The sequence below is a fragment of the Fringilla coelebs genome (assembly GCF_963513975.1).
Source record: "Fringilla coelebs genome assembly, chromosome: 2".
Classification (NCBI taxonomy): domain Eukaryota; kingdom Metazoa; phylum Chordata; class Aves; order Passeriformes; family Fringillidae; genus Fringilla; species Fringilla coelebs.
In genome coordinates this window covers 48,893,093-48,917,127 of record NC_140029.1, presented here as the reverse complement: position 1 = coordinate 48,917,127, position 24,035 = coordinate 48,893,093, and the positions used below count along the sequence as shown (strand labels likewise).

The window sequence follows — 24,035 nt, the reverse complement described above, 5'->3', positions numbered from 1 at the left end:
AAACTAAACTAAACTAAACTAAACTAAACTAAACTAATTATCTAGGAATGTTCGACACATCTTTGTCTACCAAATATCCATTGATTTCAGCTGAACTGAACTGAACTGAACTAAACTGAACTAAACTAAACTAAACTAAACTAAACTAAACTAAACTAAACTAAATTAAACTAATTATCTAAGAATGTTCGACACATCTTTGTCTTCCAAATATCCATTGATTTCAGCTGTCCAGCTCTCTCAATAATGAAGTCAGTTTTGGTGTGTTGAAAGAGAATCTTTCCAAAATATCCACTGAAGACTGAAGGTATTTGTACACATCAGCTAAATCCTCCAAAGCCCTCTTTCCTCCAGGGAATGTAGTCCCTATTCTCTCAACCTCTCCTTATCTGTCAAATCCTTCAAAAGTGTATTTAAGTAATTAGATACCTTAAAGCAAATATTGCCACTTCTTTGTTGATTGTTTCGAACAAATCCAATTAAATTATTGGAGAGGCCCTGGAGAGGGACTATTTACAAGGGCACATACTGATAGAGCAGGGGGTACAGCTTTAAACTGAAACTACAGGTTTAGACTGGATCTTAGCAAGAAATTCCTTTACAGTGAGGGTGGTGAGGCACGGGAACAGTTTGCTGAGAGAAATTGTGGATGTGCCATCCCTCAAAGAGTTGTAGGCCAGGCTGGATGGGGCTTTGAGCAACCAGGTTGCTGTCCTTCCACCCAAACCAGTCTATGAAATTTCTGAATATAAGCAAGCAACTCTTTTTTTTTTTTAATTCAGGCAATAAATGATTATTAACTCATTATACTTGCACAGTCTAATGGTTCAAACACTTAGTCTCGCCTTTTTAATTTGTTAACCCTCACTTAGGATCCACGTGCACGACGGCAGACTGACAGCAGCTCAGTCTAGCCAAGATCTGAGTTGAACAGAAGTTATTCTGGTTTGCTCAGGAAACACTGCAACTTCTTCAAGTCTGAGCTTGGAGAACACTGATCTCTGCAGCTCATGGCTTTCTACACTCAGCCTTGTAGACATCCTTAATGCCTTCTCAAATATTTGAGCACTATTTAAGGAATTCCAGATCATAATAAATCTCTCCAACTATACAAATAAATGATACAAAAAGCTTTAAAAGCCTTTTAAGGCATGTTTATAAAACTGAACAAAGTCAGTAAAAAAGAGGTGATTTCGATCCACTTAACCTTGAGTTGACATATGCTTAAAGAAACTCTGAGATACTGATTTGACATTTGAATTTCACTTTCATTCTGAAACACTCCCAAATACTCTACAAATTTTCAAGAGATTTGGGAAGCTCCCACTTTCTAGCATGGAAATGTGGTCACCTCCAGCACACGACAGAGCAGATGTGTCCATGCAGAGTGTGAAACTGAAGAGTGGGGCAGGATGCTCTGCTAACCCACGCTGCAACTGGCAGGAAGTGAGAGGAACAGAGGAAACAGACTGTAATTATTTAATTTGGAATTTGGCCAAGACACCACGGCTGGCATTCCTGCTCTGCTGTAAGAGTGCCATGAAATGTCATTCGACTGCAGGTTTTGCAACTCATTGGGAAGTCTGGAGTAAGGATGGTCAAACCTTGAAGAGCTGGAAAATTTGGTTACTTCTAAGCTGTAAGCTCTTCAGGCAAAAGCACAATAGAAGTCTCAGCAAATCACACATGTTTTATATTTCTGGCATTTTTACTCCCAGCTATACCTCTCTAGTTTTTTCAGCGACTCTTGTATTGTGACCATTATCTTGACTTTTGTAATTTATGCATATTTGTGTAGGTATTTACACACAGAAGCAAAAATGCATGTATGCATGGATATGTTAATAGAGTAATTTAAAGGTATTTGACTTGCACGTTATTACAATATCAATTTATTCTTTTTCAGTCAACTAAAAATAATTTGTTGAATTCTTGCATGGACGGAGTGCATATGTAAACAAATGTTAATGGCCTCACCTATTTGTGACATATTGTTATTCTTATGAAGACATTTGTAAGTGATATATTTCAACTTCAGTATGAACACTATTACAAAGATCAAGTTCTTCTAAGATACTAAACAATGAGTTGAAAATATTAAGATGCTTGCACTATTCTTTGTCTATTTGTTCTTCAACATGAAATTTGGGCAAACAAACTTAATGAGAATTTTAGTAGTTAGTTGGACAGGAAGTGTCCTCATAACCTATGCGGAGGTGCTCAATGCAGAGCATTCATGTCATGGGTCATTTCACAATCTGTTTCCATCTCCTATAAAAATATAAAGTTCTGAATTTTTTGAAAAAGTATATTTTCTGTTGTCATTTAATAGCTAAAAAAGTTACAAAATTAGATTCTATGAATTATTTAAATTATAAACTATTAAAAAAACAAAATTATAAAAATATTCCTAACCAATTATCTTTGAATTCATGAATAACATGTAATAAACACTTATACATATTTTCATTACATTTCATAGTTTAGCCATTCAGTGTGAGTAGTGTGTGATTTGTCAATATTTCAAACTTTCATTAGTATGAGCTGATATCCACATCAGAAAACAATAAAAATATTTCCATTGGTGCTCTGCAGTCTCTATTATTCATGTTAATGAACACAAAGTTTAAGAATGCAATAGACAAGTCCAGTGGTTAGGCAGACATTCATAGTTTGCATGAGTGATACACAGCTTACATTAGTCATATTATGGCATGAACAAATGTAAGACTGTCTCCAAATATATTAAAAACCCCTTAAAATTCAAAATATGAGATTAAAGTGATAAAACACATTACAAGTGGTGTCTTTGTGATTTTTTAAAGACAGAGGGTCATATTTTGTTGAGCGATATGGCTTTTTAAAAATTTATTTCATTGAAAACTTTTTCAGATAAAACTAATGAAAAGCATTCTGAATACCACACAGATTATACTATATAATATGAAATATATTTGTCTTTTATATGTACAAGTATAAATATATAAATACATATGTATTCTTATCTGTGTACTCATAAAAAATACACACCAAAAGTGTATGTACCTGGTTACTGCATGTGTTGAGTATTTGACTACGGCAGATATGAACCTTTCATGCTGTATCTATGCTAGTTCCTTGAGGCCAGTGGGGCCAAATTTGTAGGATGTGCTACCTGCTGTAGGTGTTTTCCAGGAAGGAGCTTCCTGCATCTTTGGCAAGATCCACTCTGGTCCTGTGAACACCTGTTAGCAATTATGATGCTTGGTACAGTTTAATTAAGGAAAAAAAAATTCCAGTTTGCTGGAATTTCTTTATCATTTCACTTGCAGCTCCAACTAAAACTTATCAAATCCACCAGTTTTTGTTTTGCTAACTTGGCATGTTTCTCTCCTGCTCCTGCAAAGGCTGCATGTGTTGAACCCATTATCTGGGGAAGATGTGAGCTTTCTGGGGATTTGCCATTATTCTTTTCCCTGATAGTTTCAAATGAGAGCCATTGTCTGACTCCCTTGGTTTCACCATTGATCTGTTTCTTCAGGGTAATCCGGTGTATGAGTTACTCACACAAACTTTGGGAAATGAAGATCATGAAAAGGTAAAAGGGCATTAAATGCTTCCCCTCATCCTGTTCACCCAAGAGCAAAAATAGTATAAGCAACTTCTGGAGGACGTGATTCCTGAAGAAGGTCTGGTTACCCCTAATTCCCCTAATACCCCTAATACCCCTAATTCATCAGTGTGTCCTTTCAGGTTTTACTGGGTTTTGGGATTTGACTCCCACTTTTTTCCAAAGCACTCCTCTAGGTTGGCTACACAAGATGCAAAGTTTTATAGCAACACTGAAGTTGAAGATATGTACTGATGGGTATCGTATAGATATTGATGAGTCTGGCCACTTGCCACATTTACTTTAAAATTCCTTCCAGATACTACCTCCCACAATCAGGACATCCTTGGATTGTCACAGTGATTTCATGAAGGATACTGATCACTAAGGTAAAACAGTAATTTCTGAAGGTTTTACTTTTCATTACAGTAGATTTTTCTCATTGAAAGTAAGAAAAGGGGAGGGGCACATGGTGCCTTTTCACTGCCTTCACAGCTAAATGACAGCACATAGGAGGGCCGACAAGACCAAAGAGATGTCATGGTTTTATTTAATGACAGCACTTTTAAGTCCTTTTGTCTGCCTTAGTCTTCTGAAGGGTTCAGTAACTTGGCTTAGAAACTGGAATCCAAGAGCACATCATGTACATGGAGAACTCTGTTCCTTCCTGAACAGAGTACAAGAACATGGTGGTCAGAGCAGCAGGCTACAGGACAGTGCAATAAAATGTGAATCACTCTGTGGACCAGACCCAGCCACAGGTTACCAGCTGGACCATCCTGCTCCACCAGAGTGCCAAATCTGCCTGCTCAAGAGAGGTCAGAGTAAGGCAGTGCTTGAAGAATGTAAGTTACCTGTACATGCACACTGCTGGGAAAGTTCTAGCATCTTTAGAAAACTGACAAAAAGCTGCAGTTATGGCCTTCCTGTAGGATCTTAAAAAAAAAGGTGCAAAAAGTGCTTCCTCATAATGTGTGGTTGGTGAAGACCTTGGACCACAGCACAAAGTAAAGGCAAAAGAAATGAAGAGGCCATGAGAGATATTAAATAGAACATTTGCTTACACGGGATCTTGTTTCCACAGGTGCTTCTGTTCCAGGCACAGGAAACTGGAAAGTATGTGCTAAAGGTCCTGGGACCATGAAAAAAGACAAATCTACATGGATGCAACAGGCCACCAAGTAAACAGAAGGAAACTTAACTATTTGGAACAAAACAGCAGTAGCATCAAAAACATTTTGGGATGTACAGATACCACAAGCAAATCAAGTTATGTATTTGACTAGTTACAGCATATTTAGTCTGATACAGTTTCCCACTTCTTCAAGGAAGGTAAATTAAAATATACATGAAATTACGCTGTCAGCATAAAAAGGGATGAGAGTTTTCATGTGGCATATTCCAGCACTGAGTGCATAAACTTCTAAATTAACGAACTAAAAGCTTCTTGCCTTTTATTTGTGATGTCTCAAACACAAGAGAATTTGTGACTATATAAGGGTGTGTAGAGAACAGATTGCGACTGACATTCTGAGCAAAAACAAGCGGAGCAAAGATAGGCATGATTGTTCCAGTAAACATCAGACAATTTTGCAACGCATATGCAAGTCTGAACTCTCTCCAATTTTCAAACAGCTATATAAAACCATCCCACCCAAAAGCTTTGATACTTAGATTAGCATTGCTTACTTCTTTTTACATCACTGTCACTGTTTAGCAATTAAATGGGACCCCCTAGGAGAAAAAAGGTCAGACACCTTTTTGTAAAGAATCAAAATTACAAATATTTATTGGTAATTTAGAATGTTTACACTGCTCGATCTACAGAAGTTGCTATTTTAAGTGATCACAGAAAATGAAATATAGAATTATTTTACACAGCTATACAGAACAATTTTTAAAAATTCTTTAAACATTATTTCAGTCCATACAACATTCTCTTGCCAAGCCAGCTGTGTCTTGATTAAGAGCTGTTTGGGACACTGAAATGTCACAGCTCACAGCAGATGCTCCACAACCATCAACTTTTGCATTTGATTCTCTGAGGTGTAGTACCAGTGTTTCAGTTCAGTTTAGGCAGAATTCAGAGCAGCTGTGAACTCAAATCTAACTGCTATCTGAAGACCAAAACACAGAGTTGTGATGTAGTTTCTTACAAGTTGTTTTTTCTACCTTGAGCCATACTGTGTGAACTCTTCAGACCACTGGGACAGATGGCTCTTACTCTGTGGCACTGCTCTGGGCAAGCACATCCCACTCCTGAGTCTCTGTGCAGTTGTTCTGCTACCTGTGACCCCGCCTGAGGATTAGAGCACTGGGCTGCATGTCTTACCCCACAAGCTGATTTCACCCTCTTTTTCTAGGTTTTCTAACCAACCCCTTAAAAAAGTATTTAGCTTTTTCTCTGTTTTAGTGCGAAGTAGCAAATGTCAGATAGGTTTTTCAAAGAGCTATGTTGGGCCCTAATTCTGCTCGAACTGAATTGAATGGTTAAATGTTTACTGATTTCAGTGAATGGAGGAACAAACCTGTACTGAGGATTTCAACAAACACCTGTGTGGAGTAGTAAGAGATTTCATCTTAGAACTGTATAAGAACGGAAGTTTTGAAAATGTTTATGACAGGAAATGAAAGCTTCAATAAAAATATTGCTTTGAATAATACTGAAAAAATGACAACGGGTGTACAAATATATTTATATATGAACCCAAAAAGTGTATATGGTCTTTATTTGCAAAACCTAAATATCTGACTTAGCAGGATTTAACAAAGAATTAGTCCAGGAAAAAATGAAAAGTATGTTACACAGTTGCCAATACAACGGCTATATTTTAAATAAAAATAACAATAATATACATGTACAATATTGTAATGATATAACTTGATGAAAATAATACTGACCAGTATCAAATCTAAGATTTCACTTACTATCCATCCTTAACAGATGAAACGCATTTCACAGAAATAGATGCAGGTAGGGTGACGTGAAGTGATATTCATGGCTTACTGTGAGAAAGTTACCATGAAAATGAAGGTAAAAATGTAAAGAAGGAAACCTAAAATAGATTTATATGTAAAAAAGTTCAGCATTATAGCAGCTGAGTGGATGTGCTGCAGCAAGATGGAAACAGCAACCTTATGGTACTCACCACACATTCTTGCACACTCTCACACACAAACACACACGTGCCCATGCCCAAATGCATGTGCAGGGGTCCTCTTCAGCTTGATTATACAAGCATTCACTTACCAGCTTTTGCTGGGGGCAACACCAGGAATGGGGCTCACCACCCCGTTTTTAACTGTCTGCAAGGTAGCTGTAGCTACCTAACGTCAGAAACCCATCTAAAGTAACATCAGCTGAATATTTTAATGGAAGCTGTTTTCATCCTGAGCACCTTTAAGGCACTTTAGTAAAAAATATGAAGTCAATCAAGACTGGAAAAAAAGATAAAAATCCTTGCATGTGAGATCTGGAAATTTAAAATAAAAAAATTCCTGAGTTTTGATAAATAATTTTATTATAATAAAATATCAAGCCTATTGAAAACATGTCTTTTATAAAAGCATGTTATATGACAATTTTTCTTGATAAACTCATGCCTTAGTGCACAAAATATGTTAATAAGTCTTTGGGGACATCTGTAACAAATTAATAGGAAATGCAAAGTCAAAGAATGACCTGTCATGTACATACAAAACATGCATTGCTCCTGGCAACACACATCGTGTTTACTACAGGCATCTTTATCTTTTTCTGTTCTTGCAGGGTCCTGCCCCTCTCTTAATACTTTACAACTAATTACATTTCACTACTATTTACAGAAGCAGAAACTAATCACACATCTTCTTAGGCCCATGAACATGGAACTACAGAAGTAGAATCTATTTTAAAACAGTATGAAGAGAAGTATGCAACACAGTACTCTTCTCTAGAAGTACAGTTCATGAATTATTTTCTTTATGAAGATTTAAATCTAAATGGAGATAGAAGTTCAAATTCTCTCTTTTTACCTTGGTTACAGTTTTTTTTTCCCCCCACTATTTCTAAAAAGAAATTGTCCCAAGACAGTATTTGGATTGCAAAAACAGTTTTAAATTGTCACAAAAGTATCTCCAGTAAAGAACGATCAGGCTCTGGAATGCCCACTTTTTACACAGGATACCATCCATTTGTTTTCAACAAAAAATGAAACAACAGCTGAAATAATAGCTGCTGTCTGTATGTTTCTACTAGTGGTAATTTTTTGCTTCTGGTGTTTTTCTCTTCTTTGCTATCAGTAGACACAAATACTCATACCCAAAATGCTGGCAAATGCACTGAGACACACAGTGGCTACAGAAAGGAATTTATAGAGCCCTTGGGAGGTTCCTTCTGACAATAATAGGTAAAAACAATCATCCAAGTAAAATGCACTTTTTGGCTTTACTGCATCCTTTAATATTTTCAGTAGCTACCTCTATAATATACCTGATAAAAATTCTACTTTTTAACATTTAGACTTCTATTACAAAGTATTTCATGTTTTATTTTAAAAAATTCACAATAGTGATGGTGGTTAATTCGCTTTATAAAAGATAATACATTGAGTTATATATAATAATGGCTTTGATCCAATTAACTTGATATTATGCTGCTTAATAATTACTGTGACTTCAGTTCCTACAAGTGTTACAGAGAATACAAACTGAGTGTACAGGAAGTGGGGATCATTTAGAAGTGCTGATTCAGAAGTATTCAAGTGCTAACAATGACTTGTTCTTTCCATGCTTCTCTTCATGTTCCATAAATGATGATTTCATAAACGCCCGCGATTTTCAATGTGACACAGTTTTAGGGCAATTTTTTTAAATGTTTTTTTCTTTGTGCAAATTCAAAACTAGATTTTTCTGGATGTTGCCATCTTGTTAAAAGTAACTGCCACTTTTACTTAAAAAGGCACCAGCATTAGTGTAAGAGAATATACCTTTTATGCTTGTTTTATGAAGAGCTGTACTTGTTACTGGAGCGGAAATTATCATATCCGTGATCATTAGCTTTGAACTTTAAACAGGACTGCCTTTCCTCCAGGGACAACAGATCTTTGGATTGGCACCAGCAACACAAGCATGACTGTTAAAATAAAAGAAATAAACGTTTTACATCACTCTGTTTTTGCACACGTGGCAAAATGCACTGAAAAGCTGCCCTTTCTCAGGGGTAGGGTAGGAAATGGCAAATGTGCAAGCTGCTGCTCTGGGATTAGAGCACAAAGCACAGAAATGGGGTTCAGCTCTGAGCTGCTCAAATGGGCTCATTAACAACCTTTCTGCTGGAGTACAGGAAGAGTTATACTGAGTAGTTGTATACAGTAACAGACACACACACACATTACCCTTCAAATCTGGTCTGCAATTCTAAATGCATCTGAAAATAAAATGATGACTCCTTGTTGTCCTTTCTCTGATAATCTTTCTTGGGGAAAAAAAAAGTATTCTTATCTATGCTTTCTAAGCAAGATCCTGCTATTTAGCTCATTGTTCTGAGGTGGAAAAAGGAGAAGTTAGAAGGGTGAAAAGCTACATAAAATTAATACATTTACTAGATGTACTGCAGACCTTTTTCTCATGGTCCTGTCTGGTCTTTGGGTGCTGGAAGTGCCTTCCTCACACCCACTTACTGCCATGCTCAGAATGCTGGAGATCTCTTATGTGCTTTCAGCTCCAGTGACTCTTTCAGGGAGCCAAGGAAGACAAGACCAACACTAAAACCTCTGCAACCTGTGCTGTCACAATTATGTGGGAAATACATTAACACTACTAGATGTGGAGCTGACTGGCTACTGACTGAAAGATGTTTCCATTTTGCTAGTAAGGAATTTAAACAGCCAGGCAATAACCCTAGCTGTGGCCAGTGGTTAAATGCTTGGGAAGAAAAGAAGAATCTAACAATTTGCCATAGGCAATGTAAGGACTCCAATACAGTGTGTAAAGATAGTAAGGGTTCAGAAAAAGCACCCAACTCTTCATATTTTCCAAGCAGACACGAAGGCTGAAGGACTGATGGGCTGTCAGCCACATGCAATCCAGAGCCTGAAATCCTGTGTGGAGCATGAGTGTCCAGCTCTACTCTCCCAGACCAAGCCAGGACTACAAACAGGTCTGTCTCATAAAATGTTGGCACTGGAAAGGGACAAGAACAGATTTGCACCCTCTGCCTGACATGACTGATGAAGTGCTCAGTCAGGATGAGGGAGCCCAGGGTCAGCACCCTCCCTGTCAGGATGCAGAGGATATGGCTACGTGAATCTCTGCAGCACAGTCTGCTTTGCCAGAGCTCTGGAAGCAGCTGGGTGCCAGCCTCAGTCAGGAAGTGATGCAGCACTGATTAGCATGGTCCCCAGAGGGTTCATTTTACACACTGCTCTTTTGCTTTCTCTTTTTGTTACCACCAAACCTCAGTTCCTTCCTACAGAGCTTCAGCAGGAAAGGGAGAGAACATTTACCATAACCAAATTAAAATTTAAAGTAAAATTTAATGACTGTTTAAAACACTTTGTGCTTGTTAAGGAATGAATTTTACTACTGACATCATCTTTTAACCAGAGGAGCAACTCCCAGCAGTCACTTACCTTAAAGCAGTTTTGGAATCTTTTGCTCACCAAATACAGAGCTATTGGATTGATGCAAGAGTTCAGTGAAGCCATGTTAATGCCGATATAGTCCATCACAAGAAAAAAGCTGTGTGGAAATTAAAGTGAGACACTTCTCATTTGCTTTGAAAAGGCTTAGTAGAGGTATACAACCATGGAAATTGGACTCTGTTTCACTAATCAAGACTAGCTATTAAATGTAATAGCAATGGGGCTTAAATTAACAGGATTAACTCAAGCAGGTAACAGTTACACTCAACAATAAAGTCTGACTCAGAAGACCATTCTTGTGAAAGTAGTATTAAGAGATCCAACCATCTTAACTTTTGGAAGAAGATGTTCACAAGGTCTTTTTGCACAAATTGAATCCTAGCTGCTCTGTTGCAAGGGAAAACAGGGACAGAAATCCCCTTTCTACTCTCAAAGCACCAGATGACAGAAGAAGAGTCCCAAAAAGGGTCAGGAGGAAAATGAGGAAAATTTTCTTTCAAAAAACTTTCTTTCTTTCTCACAATTTTCTTTCTCTGCTATTGGAGTGAAAGCAGAGAGTCCCAGATGAAGAAGCAGGGACAACTCTAGACATAGAGAGTAAGCTAGTTCAATAGGAAATCCAAACATGCTTATGCCCACAGCATACAGACATTTTATTTTTGCATTCTCACCTTAAAAGTTCACATCTGTTGGGGTCCTTCTGATCATAAATAGTGAGTTTCAAGATTCTGCTTAAGTGAAGTGGGAGCCAACACAAGGCAAAAACAAGTACCAGACAGAACACAGTTTTGGCCACCTCACGTCTCTGAGAAAGAAAATTGGACAAAACAGTGCTACAGTTACTCTCCCTCTGGATTGTTGTTGTCTTCTAATATCCAAAAGTTTAACAAACAAGATAAAAAAGCCTATCACAATAGGAGTTAGGAAAACATCAAATAGCTTATTTTCTTGGAATATGTGCTTGATCTTTTCCATTGTTCTAGATATCTCACACTGATATCTTTTATTTCAAGAAGTATGAGTAATAATATGAAAAATAGAGATCATGAAAACACTAGTTTAAGCAATAATTTAAATTAAAATTAAGAACATATTTGTCTTCCAGATCACTTTCAAATACCAGCTTGTTTTCTATTACATTTCCTTATGCTTTGATCTCACATCTTATTTTAAATGCCCCAAGAGATTCCAATTGCAGCTCTAACCAGGTAAGAGGAAAGGAGCACAAATACACATTATAGAACAATCATAGTTTAATTCTAGTGATGTCTGATGTTTGTGTCTGGGGCACTAGTACCTCAGAATGTCTGCTGGAATATGTTCTGCTAACACATACTGCTAACCTCACTAGGGTTCAGCAAGAACTTTCTTCAAAGTAATTAACAGTTTTATAGCACCACCTTCTAGACTAGAGCATGACTTCAGTTTGCATTACAAAATAGCCAACTCTCATTAAATCAAAGAGGAAATAAAACCTATAAAAACTGAAACAATAAAACCAAACAAGAATGAACCAATGCTTTGATTTTCAGTTAAAATTTTAGGTTCCTGAGGGCTCTGATACATACATGTGTATATGAGTTCAGCAGCACCACTGCTAGGAAAGTTCACTTTGCTTCTAATCCTGAAGTCATACAAGAACAGAATGATGTTGCAGGAAAATCAATAAAGATATTGGTTAACCCAGTTACAGAGTGGCCAGGGATAAATTTTTACCTGTTTTAAGTGGTCATTTAAAGCAATCTGCATCCCACTTTTCTTTCGCAACATCTCACAAGTCATGAGAGTATAGAAAAATGCTGTGATAGCCAGTGGCAAACAGAAGTAAAAGCTGAACAGCCACCAGTCTTTAGCTTGCTTGTAAAACTGCAAAGAAAAAAGCAAAGCAAAAAACATGGTTAGGAACTAAATGCTGAGCATTTTGCTAAGTGTGATGTAACTAATTGGTCAGCCTGTCCTGAAAAGCATTTCTATTAGGTGTACATTGCAGGTGAGAAAACAGGACAAGATAGCAGTGTGTTCAAAGCCCACAAAAAGTCAAAGATTTCTGAATGCTCTTCTTTGAACCAGTAGGCTTCAGAAATGTCAGTATTTCATTTGAACATGATATTCATGTCACATACATCTGTGCACATTACAATCCACACAACACTGCGAAGACCAAGGAACTATCCCAGTTCCTTTATCCATGTTAGTGACTTACCATCATAAAGGATGTTTTCTGCGTGGGGTGAAGCAAGCAGATTCTAAGATACCTTCCTCTGTACTCCATGGTAATCATGTCAAATGCAATAGCTTCTGGAACAGCCAGGATCACTGATATGACCCAGATGAGGACAATCTCCACAGCAGTCCACTTCGGCACTCCGATCCCTTTAATGCGACTCCAAGAAGCGACTGCTCGGTACCTGAAGTGGCAGCACACATTTACAAATCCAAAATATGAGAAAACCCACCCAGTTTAACAATTCATTTTATTTGCATTGTATCAGCTGAGTGGAAAGGTGAATTTGAGCTGATGCTTGTATAGGAAACAAATTAGAGATTTCAATGCCAAATGGGTCTCACCTGTCTATACTGAGGGCACACAAGCTCAGCACTGTGATGCCCACCGACGCCTTTTGAATGAAGGGCACTAATTTGCACATTTCAACACCAAAGGGCCAGTCCTCTGCAAGTAGCTGTGAAAAGAAAACAACAACTATTTTTTAAAAAGTCATTCCCAGTGCTGAAACACGGAGCTCTGTCTTGACTGTTTTCCTTTTCCACCAGGTCTTGTCCTATGAAGACAGGCTGAATGGGGTTTGTTCAGACTGGAGAAGAGAAGGTGATGGGGACACCTTTTCAGTACCTAAAGGGGGCCTGAAAGAAGGCTGGAGTGGGACTTTTTACAAGGGCATTTAGTCATAGAACAAAGGGGGACTGGCTTTAAACTGAGATATTGTGAATGCCTGACTTCTGTAAGTGTTCCAGGCCAGGCTGGACAGGGCATTGAGCAACCTGGTCCACTGAAAGGTGTCTCTGCCCATGCCATGCCATGGAGGTTGGAACTAGACAACCTCTAACGTTCAAGTTCAACCATGCAAAACTTAGTCAAGAAGAACCTTTCCAGGAGGGAGCCCCTGAGGTGTGTGCCCTAAAAACTAGACAGTAGCAGCGTAGTCACACCCTGGTGGGACAAGGGTATCACTTCAGTCTTAGCCCTGCTTCTTTAAGCCCTGCAAACTCCACTCCTTTTGCTTCTAACTTCATCACTGCAGTGTTTATGGGAAAAAATGACAGAGCAGGTGAGGATCTTCCACATCTTTGAACTGTCTTTATCTCCCTTGAGCATTCACTCCTTTTCTTACATGTTGCAAATAACAAATTTCTTGATCAGAAAATTACTTGAGGCTGATCGTAACAGGGACAAAGCCAGAGGTGCATATCTGGGGTGGGGTTTATTTAAAGCTTAGTGTCTGGGTTCCATCAGCTGAGAAGTCAGGCAACACTGGAGAGAAATGTACCTCCCCCAGTTTTTAGCTGACCTTCTGATGACAAATGAAAAGATACTCAAGGAGCATAGGCAGATAGTTTGATCTAAATGTTTTGTAGCAGGTAAAAACATCAGAATAATCCCTCACTAATGGTCTTTATTGACCAGTTCACCAACATTCTGTATAACAATACCAAAAGGACTACCTGCACATTCAGCATACCTCTAAGTACTAAGAAACAGAGAAAACAGCGCAATGCATTTCAGGATGGCTCACTTACACTTTGAATCACACACTTTAATGGAAATCTTGTCACATCCCCAGCTGCACATTTTATCTGATTTAGGGGAAAATATTTACTGGACACAGAAAGCACCTTACTCACAGCTGATTCTATGAACAGACAAACATCTGTAGCCTCAGTTTAGCAACATTTAGCCTTTGAACTCTGCTATGAGCTTCTTTGATGGTCAATTACACCAGAGCAGCAGCCAAATCTTCCAGTTTTCATTAAAACAATGTTCTCCACAACAAAAGTTGTGCCAAGAAATAGACGCAATTGTTATATAGAAGAGTAAACTTTTGGAGTTTTTGTAATTAGTTAGATTATCTAAACCCATCTCTGTTTTTCATAACTTTCTTCAAATGAGGTCTTCGGAATCTGTTGCAAATACAGGGCTGCAAAATGGAAAAGGAGAAGGAAGAATGAGGACTACCCAAAAGAGGCTGGAAAATCTTTCCCTTGGCTTCAAATAAGAGCCTCTTCAAACAACTCATTTAAGAGGGTTGTAAGAAAGGAAGAAGAGCTCATCATACTGCGTGGATGTTTCTGGGAACCAGAGAGACTAGAAAGCCTCTAAGGAGGGTTCTGGACAGGCTGGATTGATGGGCTGAGGCCAAGAGTAAAAGGTTCAACAAGACTTGGGTCACAACAGCCCCATGCGGTGCTACAGGCAGGAAGAGTGGTGGGGAAGTGGCTGGAAAGATTGTCAGGAAAGGACCTGGGAGCCCTGGTAACACCTGGATGAACATGAGCCATCAGTGTGCTCAGGTGGCATCCTGGCCTGTATCAGAAGGACCCTGGTATTTGGCACTGAGAGGCCACACCTGAAGTGCTGTGTCCAGTTCTGGGCCCCTCACGACAAGAAAGACATTGAGGTTAAGGGGCTGGAGTCTGTTCAGAGAAGGGAAACAAAGCTGGTGAAGGGTCTGGAGAATACGTTGCATGAGGAGCAGCTGAGGGAGCTGGAATTATTTAGACATTGTTCTCTACCACTGTCTGAAAGGAGACTAACAAAGTGGGAGTTGGCCTCTTCTCCAAGGAAGAAACCACAGGACAAGAGGAAATGGCCTCAAGCTGCACCAAGGAAGGTTTAGATTGGGTATTAGGAAAAATCGCACTGAAAGTGCTGTCAGGCATTGGAACTGGCTGCTCAGGGAAGAGTTCAAAAAAAGATGTACGTGTAGCTCTTGGGGATATGGTTTAGGGATGAACACAGTGGTGGCAAGACTGATGGTTAGACTTTGGTTAGACTTGATGATCTTAAGAAATCTTTGCCAACCTTAACTATTCCACGATTCCATAACTGAAGGCAGCCACAGAGTTGCCTGCTCACATTGGTTTGGTTCAGCAAACATACATGTCCATCTAAGGGTAAACACTTACAAGGTCAATGAGAGGTTTTTGAAGAGTCCTGATATAGTTTAAATATAATTTTATTTGAACAGAAAGGAAATTAAGAACATTTTATGGGAACCTCTATGAAGTACCCACCAGTATTTTCACAAACCAGAATACCTCCAAATACCTGCTTTAGCTCTGTGCTGTAATGGAATCTTTTAAAGAACAGCAGTAGACAAAATGCAACATGGCCCAGCTTTCTACTTCTTCAATGATCTACTTAAGTAAGACAATAAATACAATGCCTCTGCAGAAATGAAGCAGAGAAATAAATTCTAAGGATTAATGTTTCTCAAGAACTTTATGGAAAGTAAAAAAGCAGAGGAAGTAGGGATGAGGTTGTAATAACCACACAGTATCTTTTGCTTATGTGATGTGGGAAAAAAACACAGTCTGTAATTAAAGTATTTTCAGTAAAGCCTCTCCCTGAAACAACTTCTGAATTTCTGTAAGGGGGTGACAGTAACAATCTACTATTAAAACTGTAATGTTGAATAATTACATGTATTCTAAATTTACACCCTACAGAAGTGAATGACACCTGGACTGATTTATATCAATCAGGCAGTGAAATTCCAGCCTTTCACATCTATTTGCCACAGAAATCAAGGATTGGGTAGCAAGTACATTGTATACTTATTTATGGCACCTGATGAACATTGTACATGAGTGTATACTAGACGAGAGAGAACTCATTTAAAAAGCACTTTGAAGTTAAATATTCTTTTCTTTGCTATTGAAACGCAGAAATTTGGTCAAATCTCTATTGGCAGGACCTGTTGAAAACTTTTATTTACATCTAGCTGCTGTGTAGACACTCCCTGTCTCTCTTCCCTAAAATCACAGCGGTTCAGCCATATGTTGTAGATTTTGCTGAACTAATACTCATCACTCAGGTGCAGACAGTCACACCTGTGCTCCAAACTGCCTGGATTTAAGCCAGCTCCAGTTTGGGATTATGGAGGCGTGGCACACGACTGAATGCAGTCTACTCAGAGAAAGGATGCATTAGCTTCGGTTTATCGTAACATAAAAACATTACTTTCATTCAGCCAGCTTATATCAGGGCAGAATGGACATGCAGCTGTCTGCATTGGATTGCAAAAACATGTGCTTTATGTCTTGCAGCTGATGTATTGTGAAATTTGAGCATTTTAATGCATGAGTCACAAGTTTCTCCATCATGGTATTGCAAGTGGTTAATGATACAAGCTTTACATCAAAAGCTTGAAAACATTAAGAAAGTAAAAGAAAAAAGAAAAGTTTTGCTTGCTGAACTATGCTTCCTCGATGCTTCTGTTTGTTCTCTGTACTGCTATCCCCTTCAAATATGGCCTTGAAGTACCGTGAAGATCCAATGTAAAGTATTTGGGAACATCACCTTTATAGACAATGATAACTCTTAGTAAATACAGTATTGCAATTTTATATGAGTAAAATTATTCTGTTATGCCTCACAATAGCGTAGCTGTAAAAAGATTGTCATTTTACAAATGACAAATGACTTGGAGCCATGAGAGGAGATACTGCCAAGTGGCAGCAAAGAGAAAAATAATGTTGTGCTTTCATAAGTAAGATGCCAAGAGTACTCTACCACTGGCTGCATTCCGAGTGACCTTTCCAATGTTTTACAGCCACTTATTTTACACAGGCAAAGTTTTAATTGCTGAGCAGCAGAGATTTGTTTAAGATGAAATAGATCAAAAGGAAAACGAAAACATTGCAATGAATGAAGTGAAATCATACTTAAAAGAACCAATACATCTGATGTGTGCCTAGCCAACGCTTTCTCAGACCAGACAGATCTGAGCCTAAACTGATGTGCAAGCTGCAGAGCTATGAAAGAAGCCCCAAGAGATGCTGTGACTCACAGACGCACCTGCAAATCACAATTCCCACTCTGCTTTCTCTTTAGTTGTGCAAGAGCTGAAGGATGTTCTCAGTCTGCTGCTGGAACAAGCCGGGCTGAGAGCACGATGTGCTGCTCTGGGGCTCAGCTGCTGTGGTCCCCAGCCAGAAGGCTGATACCTGGCTCCAACCCACCGCTGCTCAGGGGCGGCAGTGGGGCAGGAAGAAGCAGCAAAGCGTGCGAATATTCCCGCCAGTGTTCCAGTCCCAAGCAGTGAATGCCCACGGGAAACGCAGAGCAGGAATTCACGCTTCCGCCAAGCCTTTGCGCGTTCACAGCAAGTCTCATTCGCAGGACACTGGACTTGATTTTCATCATTATAAACAGCAGGCACAAGAGAAACCAGACATGCAGCTCTACACCTAAATCACACAAAACAGTTTTTCCAGGTATCTCTGAAATGACTGGTAGATTTTCATCTGATTTTTTTTTTTTTTGACACGGGGAGGTCATACAGATATTTTACAGGAGCAAGCATTTTTCTAAACAGAAAATTTGCCCTGGAAATTACAGTTACGGTCAGGGATAAGTCAGACAACATTACAAACTTATTACTATTTAGTGATAATTATATCAGGGTGAAGATCTCCCTTACAGACAAGAAAATATATTTCCTGCTTTCAAAGGTAGCTTGGAATGCTTTACTGACCCATCCAATAAACTGTGTAAAATCTTAATATGAGCCACACAATCATTTTATTTTCTTGTATCTTTATTATAACTCTTGCTGGAAACCTAATTTAAAAAATTAAGAAAAAGTAATTTTATAGAGTAATCTTGAAAATGACAGAAACCTTGTAATGTGCTGTTGAAGTAAAATATTTCTGCAATTTCATAACTCCAGTGGAGAGACTGCATCAAAAGTAATCACTTAGAAAACCATGCTGCTGTCAGATTGGGATGCATAAATACTGGGGAGAAGCCAAAAGAGGTCAAACCTTGCTTTGAAATTTGTCACATGCATATTTTATACATGTGAATGTATAAAATGCATACATAATGAAAAATGTATACATAATGAAAAAAAACTAATTTCAATTTACAAATCTATACTAGCGTAATCTAACTTCAATTTGGAGATCCACCATGAAAACTATGTATGCGCACTTTTAACAGCATTCAGACATTTCCACTACTCTGTATACTTGACTTCAGAATGGACTGTTCCCATCTAAATACAGAACAAAGTTACCCCTCCCTACCACTGCCGGCAGAGTCCAGACAGGTTCCTCCACTGGACAATTCAGATCTTTCTCAAGCGCTTATAACCTGCACTCATTCACCATAAAGGGTTCTTAAGCAAAACAGATTTCTAGCTTAATAGGGTTAGAAATCAATAAACTTTGAGTAAGAAATTCTGAGATGAACTTTGCAAGACCTCAAGTAAGTGGTTCAGACCTTGAAAGAAAGGAAATAATGCATTTCTTCCAATAAAACGGCCCTATCTCTAACATCAGAAGAACCAGCAACCAAGAGTTCTAGGACGGAAGAGTGAGAATCCTTTCTAAAGAGAAGCACCTTGATTAGAAAGTTAGAAAAAGGTTGGCTTTACCATAATGCGTGGCCTACAGGTACTTGCATTACAAGAGTTAGTAAGTTCATCACAAATAAATTTCCATGGAAATCTTCTTCAGAGTTTTTTTCAGAGAATAGCTAGATTAAAAAAGGAGCCAATTTGTGTCTGCATGGTATATAGAGTCCCTAACCTGGTCTTTCTTGTATTTCCAGTGCTTGATAATGCCATATTATGTTAACCATAATTTTTATGTAATCCCTAAATAAAGTTAATGAAAAGAAATCAGTGCCTACAAAGCTGACTCTGGCCCTTGATTAGTGGCTTGGATGAAGACCAGATTTTTTTCCTACCCTTGAAATTTTTTTCTCCACTTTTCCATTGAGCTCTGAGAAAAAGGACCCTATGACAGTATTGCCAGATAGACATTCTTCCTCAGACATTTGTTGGTAGTCAAGAGTTCAAGAGTTCAGAACACCCCACAATAATGTGCAGAGCCTAAATTGCTCCCCTTGTTAAAACTCTGCTGGGATATGACAATAAATTTAATATACAGGAATAAATATTAGAAAATAAGAGAGAGAGAGAGAGAGATGTTGTTTGTGCATCACAAGAGAAAGCATGTTAGTATGCGATTTCAAGCCTATGAGAGGCAAAGCTAGTGTAAGCCTGGAATTTTCAGTCCTGATGTTTTGGTGTCTTAGACATGGGACTTAACAACTTTATCTACTTGGGAAAGCCAGCATAAACTGTCCAAATCTGCAGGCCTGTATTGTCAGGTGCACAAGCTGCCACTGTCTTGTCTTCCAACGTTTAAGTGCAGAGAAGAACACTCTCCTCTCACTGACCACCTACTCTACCCCTCTGCTCCTTAATTGCTGTTTGCGGCCTCAAATTAACAAGCACTTACTCTGCTTAGTGGAGCTGCATAGGATCACCTGCACATCCAATTAGTAGCAATTTTGCAAAGTTTCTACACTGCCAAAACATTACCTGCTGCAGAATGACTGTCTCAGACTTCCCTTTGCTTCCCATTCTGCAGCTCATGATCCAGGCAGAGCCATACCATTTACCAGGACCAGAACACCAAAAAGATCTGCCAGGTCCTACATGCTGGAACTGAACACCCTTCAAGCCCTCATTTCATAGCCAATTTCCTGAATGTGTGACAGATTCTGATATTTTCCATTTCCCACTGAACATATTGCATTATATTCAAATTTAGGAATGCAATGGACTAATTAGCATCTTATGCATTGGAGTGCATTTGCCTCCCTGTCCAGGTAACACCTATTTTTCTTTAGATACCCTTAGCTTAGGAGATGTCACTTTTCATTTGTGCACTTTTTCAGCTACTTATGTGTACACTTAAATAGTCACAGGGGAGACATCTTTTGCAGTTATCCCTTTTAATACCTAATAAAAAGCTTCTTCTAGAGCAGCTTTTGAATTGTCTCCTACGGGTCTGTCTGGAAAGCATTCACGGCCACTTTCACACTTTCTAGGGCAAGTGTTGAGGAAAGAAACTGCTGGCATTTTATTAACATGAGAAATTCTCTCACACTGTTTCATGCAGCTGCCTTACTGACAATGTGGCAGCAAATTTTGAATCTGGATCTGTTTCCTGCAGTCTTAAATTGTTTCAAACTGCAAGCTACAGTTGCTAGGTATACTTGATTTACTGAGGGAGCCTTGGCTTTATTGCATTACTGTATGTATTCTCCCTGTTGCTCTGGAATGAAATGAGATGTAGAGTTGATAAGAAGTTATCAACTCAAACTGCCCTCAAAAGTTTGATTAAATAAACATAGTATCTAATAGGTGTTTTTTCCTTGCTTTTTAAAACTTGCATTTATTCAAAAATTCTGTTTAAAAATAGCAAATATTTCACTCATTATTATAAGGGATAACATAAAGTGATTATGGGCTCTTCAGAAGGTTGAATAGCAGTGAGGGGGATTTAGCACCTGAGAGCTATTGCACACCTCCTAGCATTATCAATAGCACAATAAAAATCCCATACTTGCAGCTGGTGTAATATTTATTGGTTAGCAGTCTGACCCTTTACTCCTCCTGCTCTAACTATGCATGATGATATACTTGGTGACATTCAATCAAGATAAGAACTGAGGTATATTACTGCATATTAACATGAATTTTGAAATTATCGCTGACATTGCAATCTCATACTGAACAGCTGTTATCAATTTAATCTCTTTGATTTTCCTGAGAACAGATGAAAAGAATCTTTTTGTTCAATATATTTTTTTACAAAAATGCATTTGCTTTTGAAATTCCACCGTCATTCAAAAGAGCCCTCTCCTCTCATAAAAATTAAGAGAGTGTATATAAGTATAAAAACCACTGAAACCTCAAATCTGAGACCTATCATGTAATCCAAATTAACTGGATCATGAATTCAACACAATGATCACATTCTCTGTTTTGTAATACTTAAATACTTTAAAAGGATAAAGAGAGAAGATTCTCTCATCTCAGCAGCTTCTGGGATAATTATTATGGATTCAAAATCTGTCCCTTCAACGTGGCTTTCTAAAAGTACAAGTAACAACCCCTAGTGTACAATCATGCATACAAAGTGAAGAGAAGGTGATAGATGAAGGCTCTTCTGTTCACTTTATGAAGTCACTGATGGGTGCTCAGAGATCCAGACTGTAAACTTTCAAGGCATAAGGAGCTCTATTATTTTCAGTATACCTTCAAATAGTGCTAGATTACAAGTAGAGGCTGGATTCAACTGCCCAACTAATTTCTTAGGACAAATGGATTGCACGAGCTGGGTAGAGAAGACAGAGGTTGTCTCCCCTCCAAGGCAAGTCTTACAAAGTCAAAGCACAAACTAGTGAAGGTGAGAGAGGAGCAGGTGTAGCTCATTCCCTCTCGGCTGCCCATGCTGCAACACTGGCAAAGGGTGAAAGGGTTCACAGCTCAGGAAAGCATCGTGCCTCCCAACCAAAAGATGTATAAAACCGCTTAGCTGAACGATCTTGGTTCCTCCTAGAAAAGCCCCGGCGCCAAAAGGGACTGTACAGACACATGTAAATATCATGACCAAGCTTGCCACAGCTGAGCACAAGGGACCAAGTGGTACCCACAGGAGAGGGTCTTCTGTGCCTCCCCTCCATTCCTCGACCAGCCCACTGAACATTTATCTATTGCATTTACTTCCTTTATCCCTGCGACAGCACCTGTTTCCAGGTGATTTTCAGAGCTTGGCCACCTCCATTCTGCCCCATTCCCAGCCTGGAACGCTGAGACGGACGGGACTGAGGCACAGAGAGGGTGGCATCTGCGACCACATCTGACCAGAATACCACCCTCCGGCAGGGTTCTGTCGGAGGTGAAGTCCACGGGTGTGTCCCAGACAGGATGGGACGCGTCTCCCCACGGCGGGGACGGGCATCCGCAGGGGCCAGCCAGGAGCACCGAGCGGTGACCGCCGCATCCCCGCGCCCGCTCCCGAATCCATCCCCGGCCCCTCCTCACCTTGTAGACATTGATGGGGATGTCGATGATGATGTGGAGCAGGTCGCCCAAGGCCAAGCTGGCGATTAGAATGTTGGGGCCGTTCCTCATGCACTTGTTCTTGTAGATGATCCGCAGCAGCGTGGAGTTGCCGATGATGCCCAGGACGAAGACCAGGCAGGACACGACCGTGTTGATGTACTTGAAAGTCTCCTTGATCTCCGTCTGCCCCGTGCACATGGGGGGCGAGGCGGAGCGCGGCCGCCCCGGAGCCGCCCCCGGGCCCTTGGGCAGCGCGGCCGGGCGGGACGCGTTGTGCTCGGCGCCGCGCAGCGCGGGGGTCGCGGCCGTCGGGGGCGCGGCGGCCGCGCTCTGCCTGCCCGGGCCCGGCCGGAGCAGGGAGCCGTCTTCCTCGGCGGCGGCGGCGCGGCAGCTGAGGAGCAGCAGGAGGAGGAGGAGGGAGGGCATGGCTGTGCGGCACGGCGGATTGCCCCCGCCGCCGTCAGCGCCGACCTGCGCGGAGAGAGGGGACAGGGCGTCAGCTGCGAGGACACCGCGCCCGCCGCTCGCTGCCCCGGGGCCGGGGCGCTGCCCGTCCCGGGCGGTGCTGGCGGCTCCGCCGGCAGAGCAGCGCCGGGACGAAAAGCTGCGCGGTGGCGGCCGCGGCCAGCAGCCCCTCCGGCCGGACCTGCTCGGCGTCGCCCCGCTCGTGTCCCCCTCACCTCGGCGAGCGGAGCCGAGCCGATCCTCCCTGCCCTCCGGCCAGGCAAGGCAGACGAGCTCCGCTGGCTGTCGCCGCGCTCCGCGCCCCGGCTGCGTGTCCCCGCCCGGGCCCGGCTGCCGCCGCTCGCCGGCGATGGGCGCTCCGCTCGGGAAGGCGGCAGGGACGGGTGCTGGCGGCAGAGCCCGGTGTCCGTCAGCCGCGCACCAGACTCCGTGGCCAAAGTCGCGCCGGCGGTGCAGGGCCCCCCCTTTTCTAAAACATTCAAGCGCATCTGGCCCATCAGTCACAGCCAGACCCCACCCGCGTCCTCCGCCCCCAGCGCAGCCCGGCCCAGCCCCCCCGCCCGCCGGCCCTGCGGAGCCTCCCATCACCGCTGTCAGGAGTCCCCCCCGGCCGAAGGGCTCCCAGCCTCGGTACCGACCAGGCAAAATGCCCTGCGACCTCCCCCTTGTCTTGTACCCGGCTGGCTTGGCGGGCTTTGAAACAATTTTTAGGAGGGTTGTTACAAGAGGTATGGGCATTGCTGGAGGACAATTGTGAAGAAGAAGGCACTTCCCCGCTGCCCTGTCCGAGCCTCACTCCCAGTAGCTGGGTACGGGAGTGAGAAACCCCCGTGCAGAAATGCCCGTGCACACCCCAAGGGGCTCACACGCTGAAAAAGCTGCCTGTACAAGGTCTGCGAGCTTAGTGCCACGTTTTAAAGCTCTTCACGAAACATTTCTTACATCAGAAATAGTATTTTGGCTGCCCTGAAGTTGCAGTTTGGTTATCTGGTTGGTTGCAGCTTTGGGCAGCCTTAGCAAGGCGTCTGATCTCAGTGAACTCGTTCCAGTCGTTGCACCCTTCAGTGAAGCGTAAGGAAAGGAGGAAAGAGATTTGTACAGGATTTTGGGGAGACTAAGAACAGCCTCTGCAGGTTGGAGACAATTGCATGTCTAACTAAAGAGAGTTGATTTTAAAACTGCTTGTCATCGTCTCTGTGTACATCTCCCTGATGTTCTTTTTTCTTAAATCATTCTCATCTTGAATATATA

General features: G+C 40.9%; 1 protein-coding gene across 1 annotated transcript; it reads right to left on the bottom strand.

The window, feature by feature from the left end:
• Positions 1–5,379: 5,379 nt before the first annotated feature.
• Positions 5,380–23,278, bottom strand: EDNRB (endothelin receptor type B). The gene is made up of 8 exons (XM_084201197.1): positions 23,000–23,278; positions 22,299–22,790; positions 12,781–12,893; positions 12,416–12,620; positions 11,929–12,078; positions 10,884–11,017; positions 10,201–10,309; positions 5,380–8,702 (listed from the first exon to the last, which is right to left on the bottom strand). The coding sequence occupies exons 1-8, from the start codon at positions 23,270–23,272 to the stop codon at positions 8,571–8,573; spliced, it is 1,608 nt and encodes a 535-aa protein (XP_084057323.1). The 5' UTR covers positions 23,273–23,278; the 3' UTR covers positions 5,380–8,570.
• Between the last annotated feature and the right edge of the window lie 757 nt (positions 23,279–24,035).

Bases quoted from the DNA above. Each gene is read 5' to 3' on its own strand.
- EDNRB (XM_084201197.1), bottom strand. From the start codon at position 23,272: ATGCGCTTGAATGTTTTAGAAAAGGGGGGGCCCTGCACCGCCGGCGCG. The intron at 22,791-22,999 runs GTGAGGGGGACA...CTCTCCGCGCAG, and splicing joins GCTCGGCTCCGCTCGCCGAG to GTCGGCGCTGACGGCGGCGG. The intron at 10,310-10,883 runs GTGAGAATGCAA...ATTTCCACACAG, and splicing joins AACAGATGTGAACTTTTAAG to CTTTTTTCTTGTGATGGACT.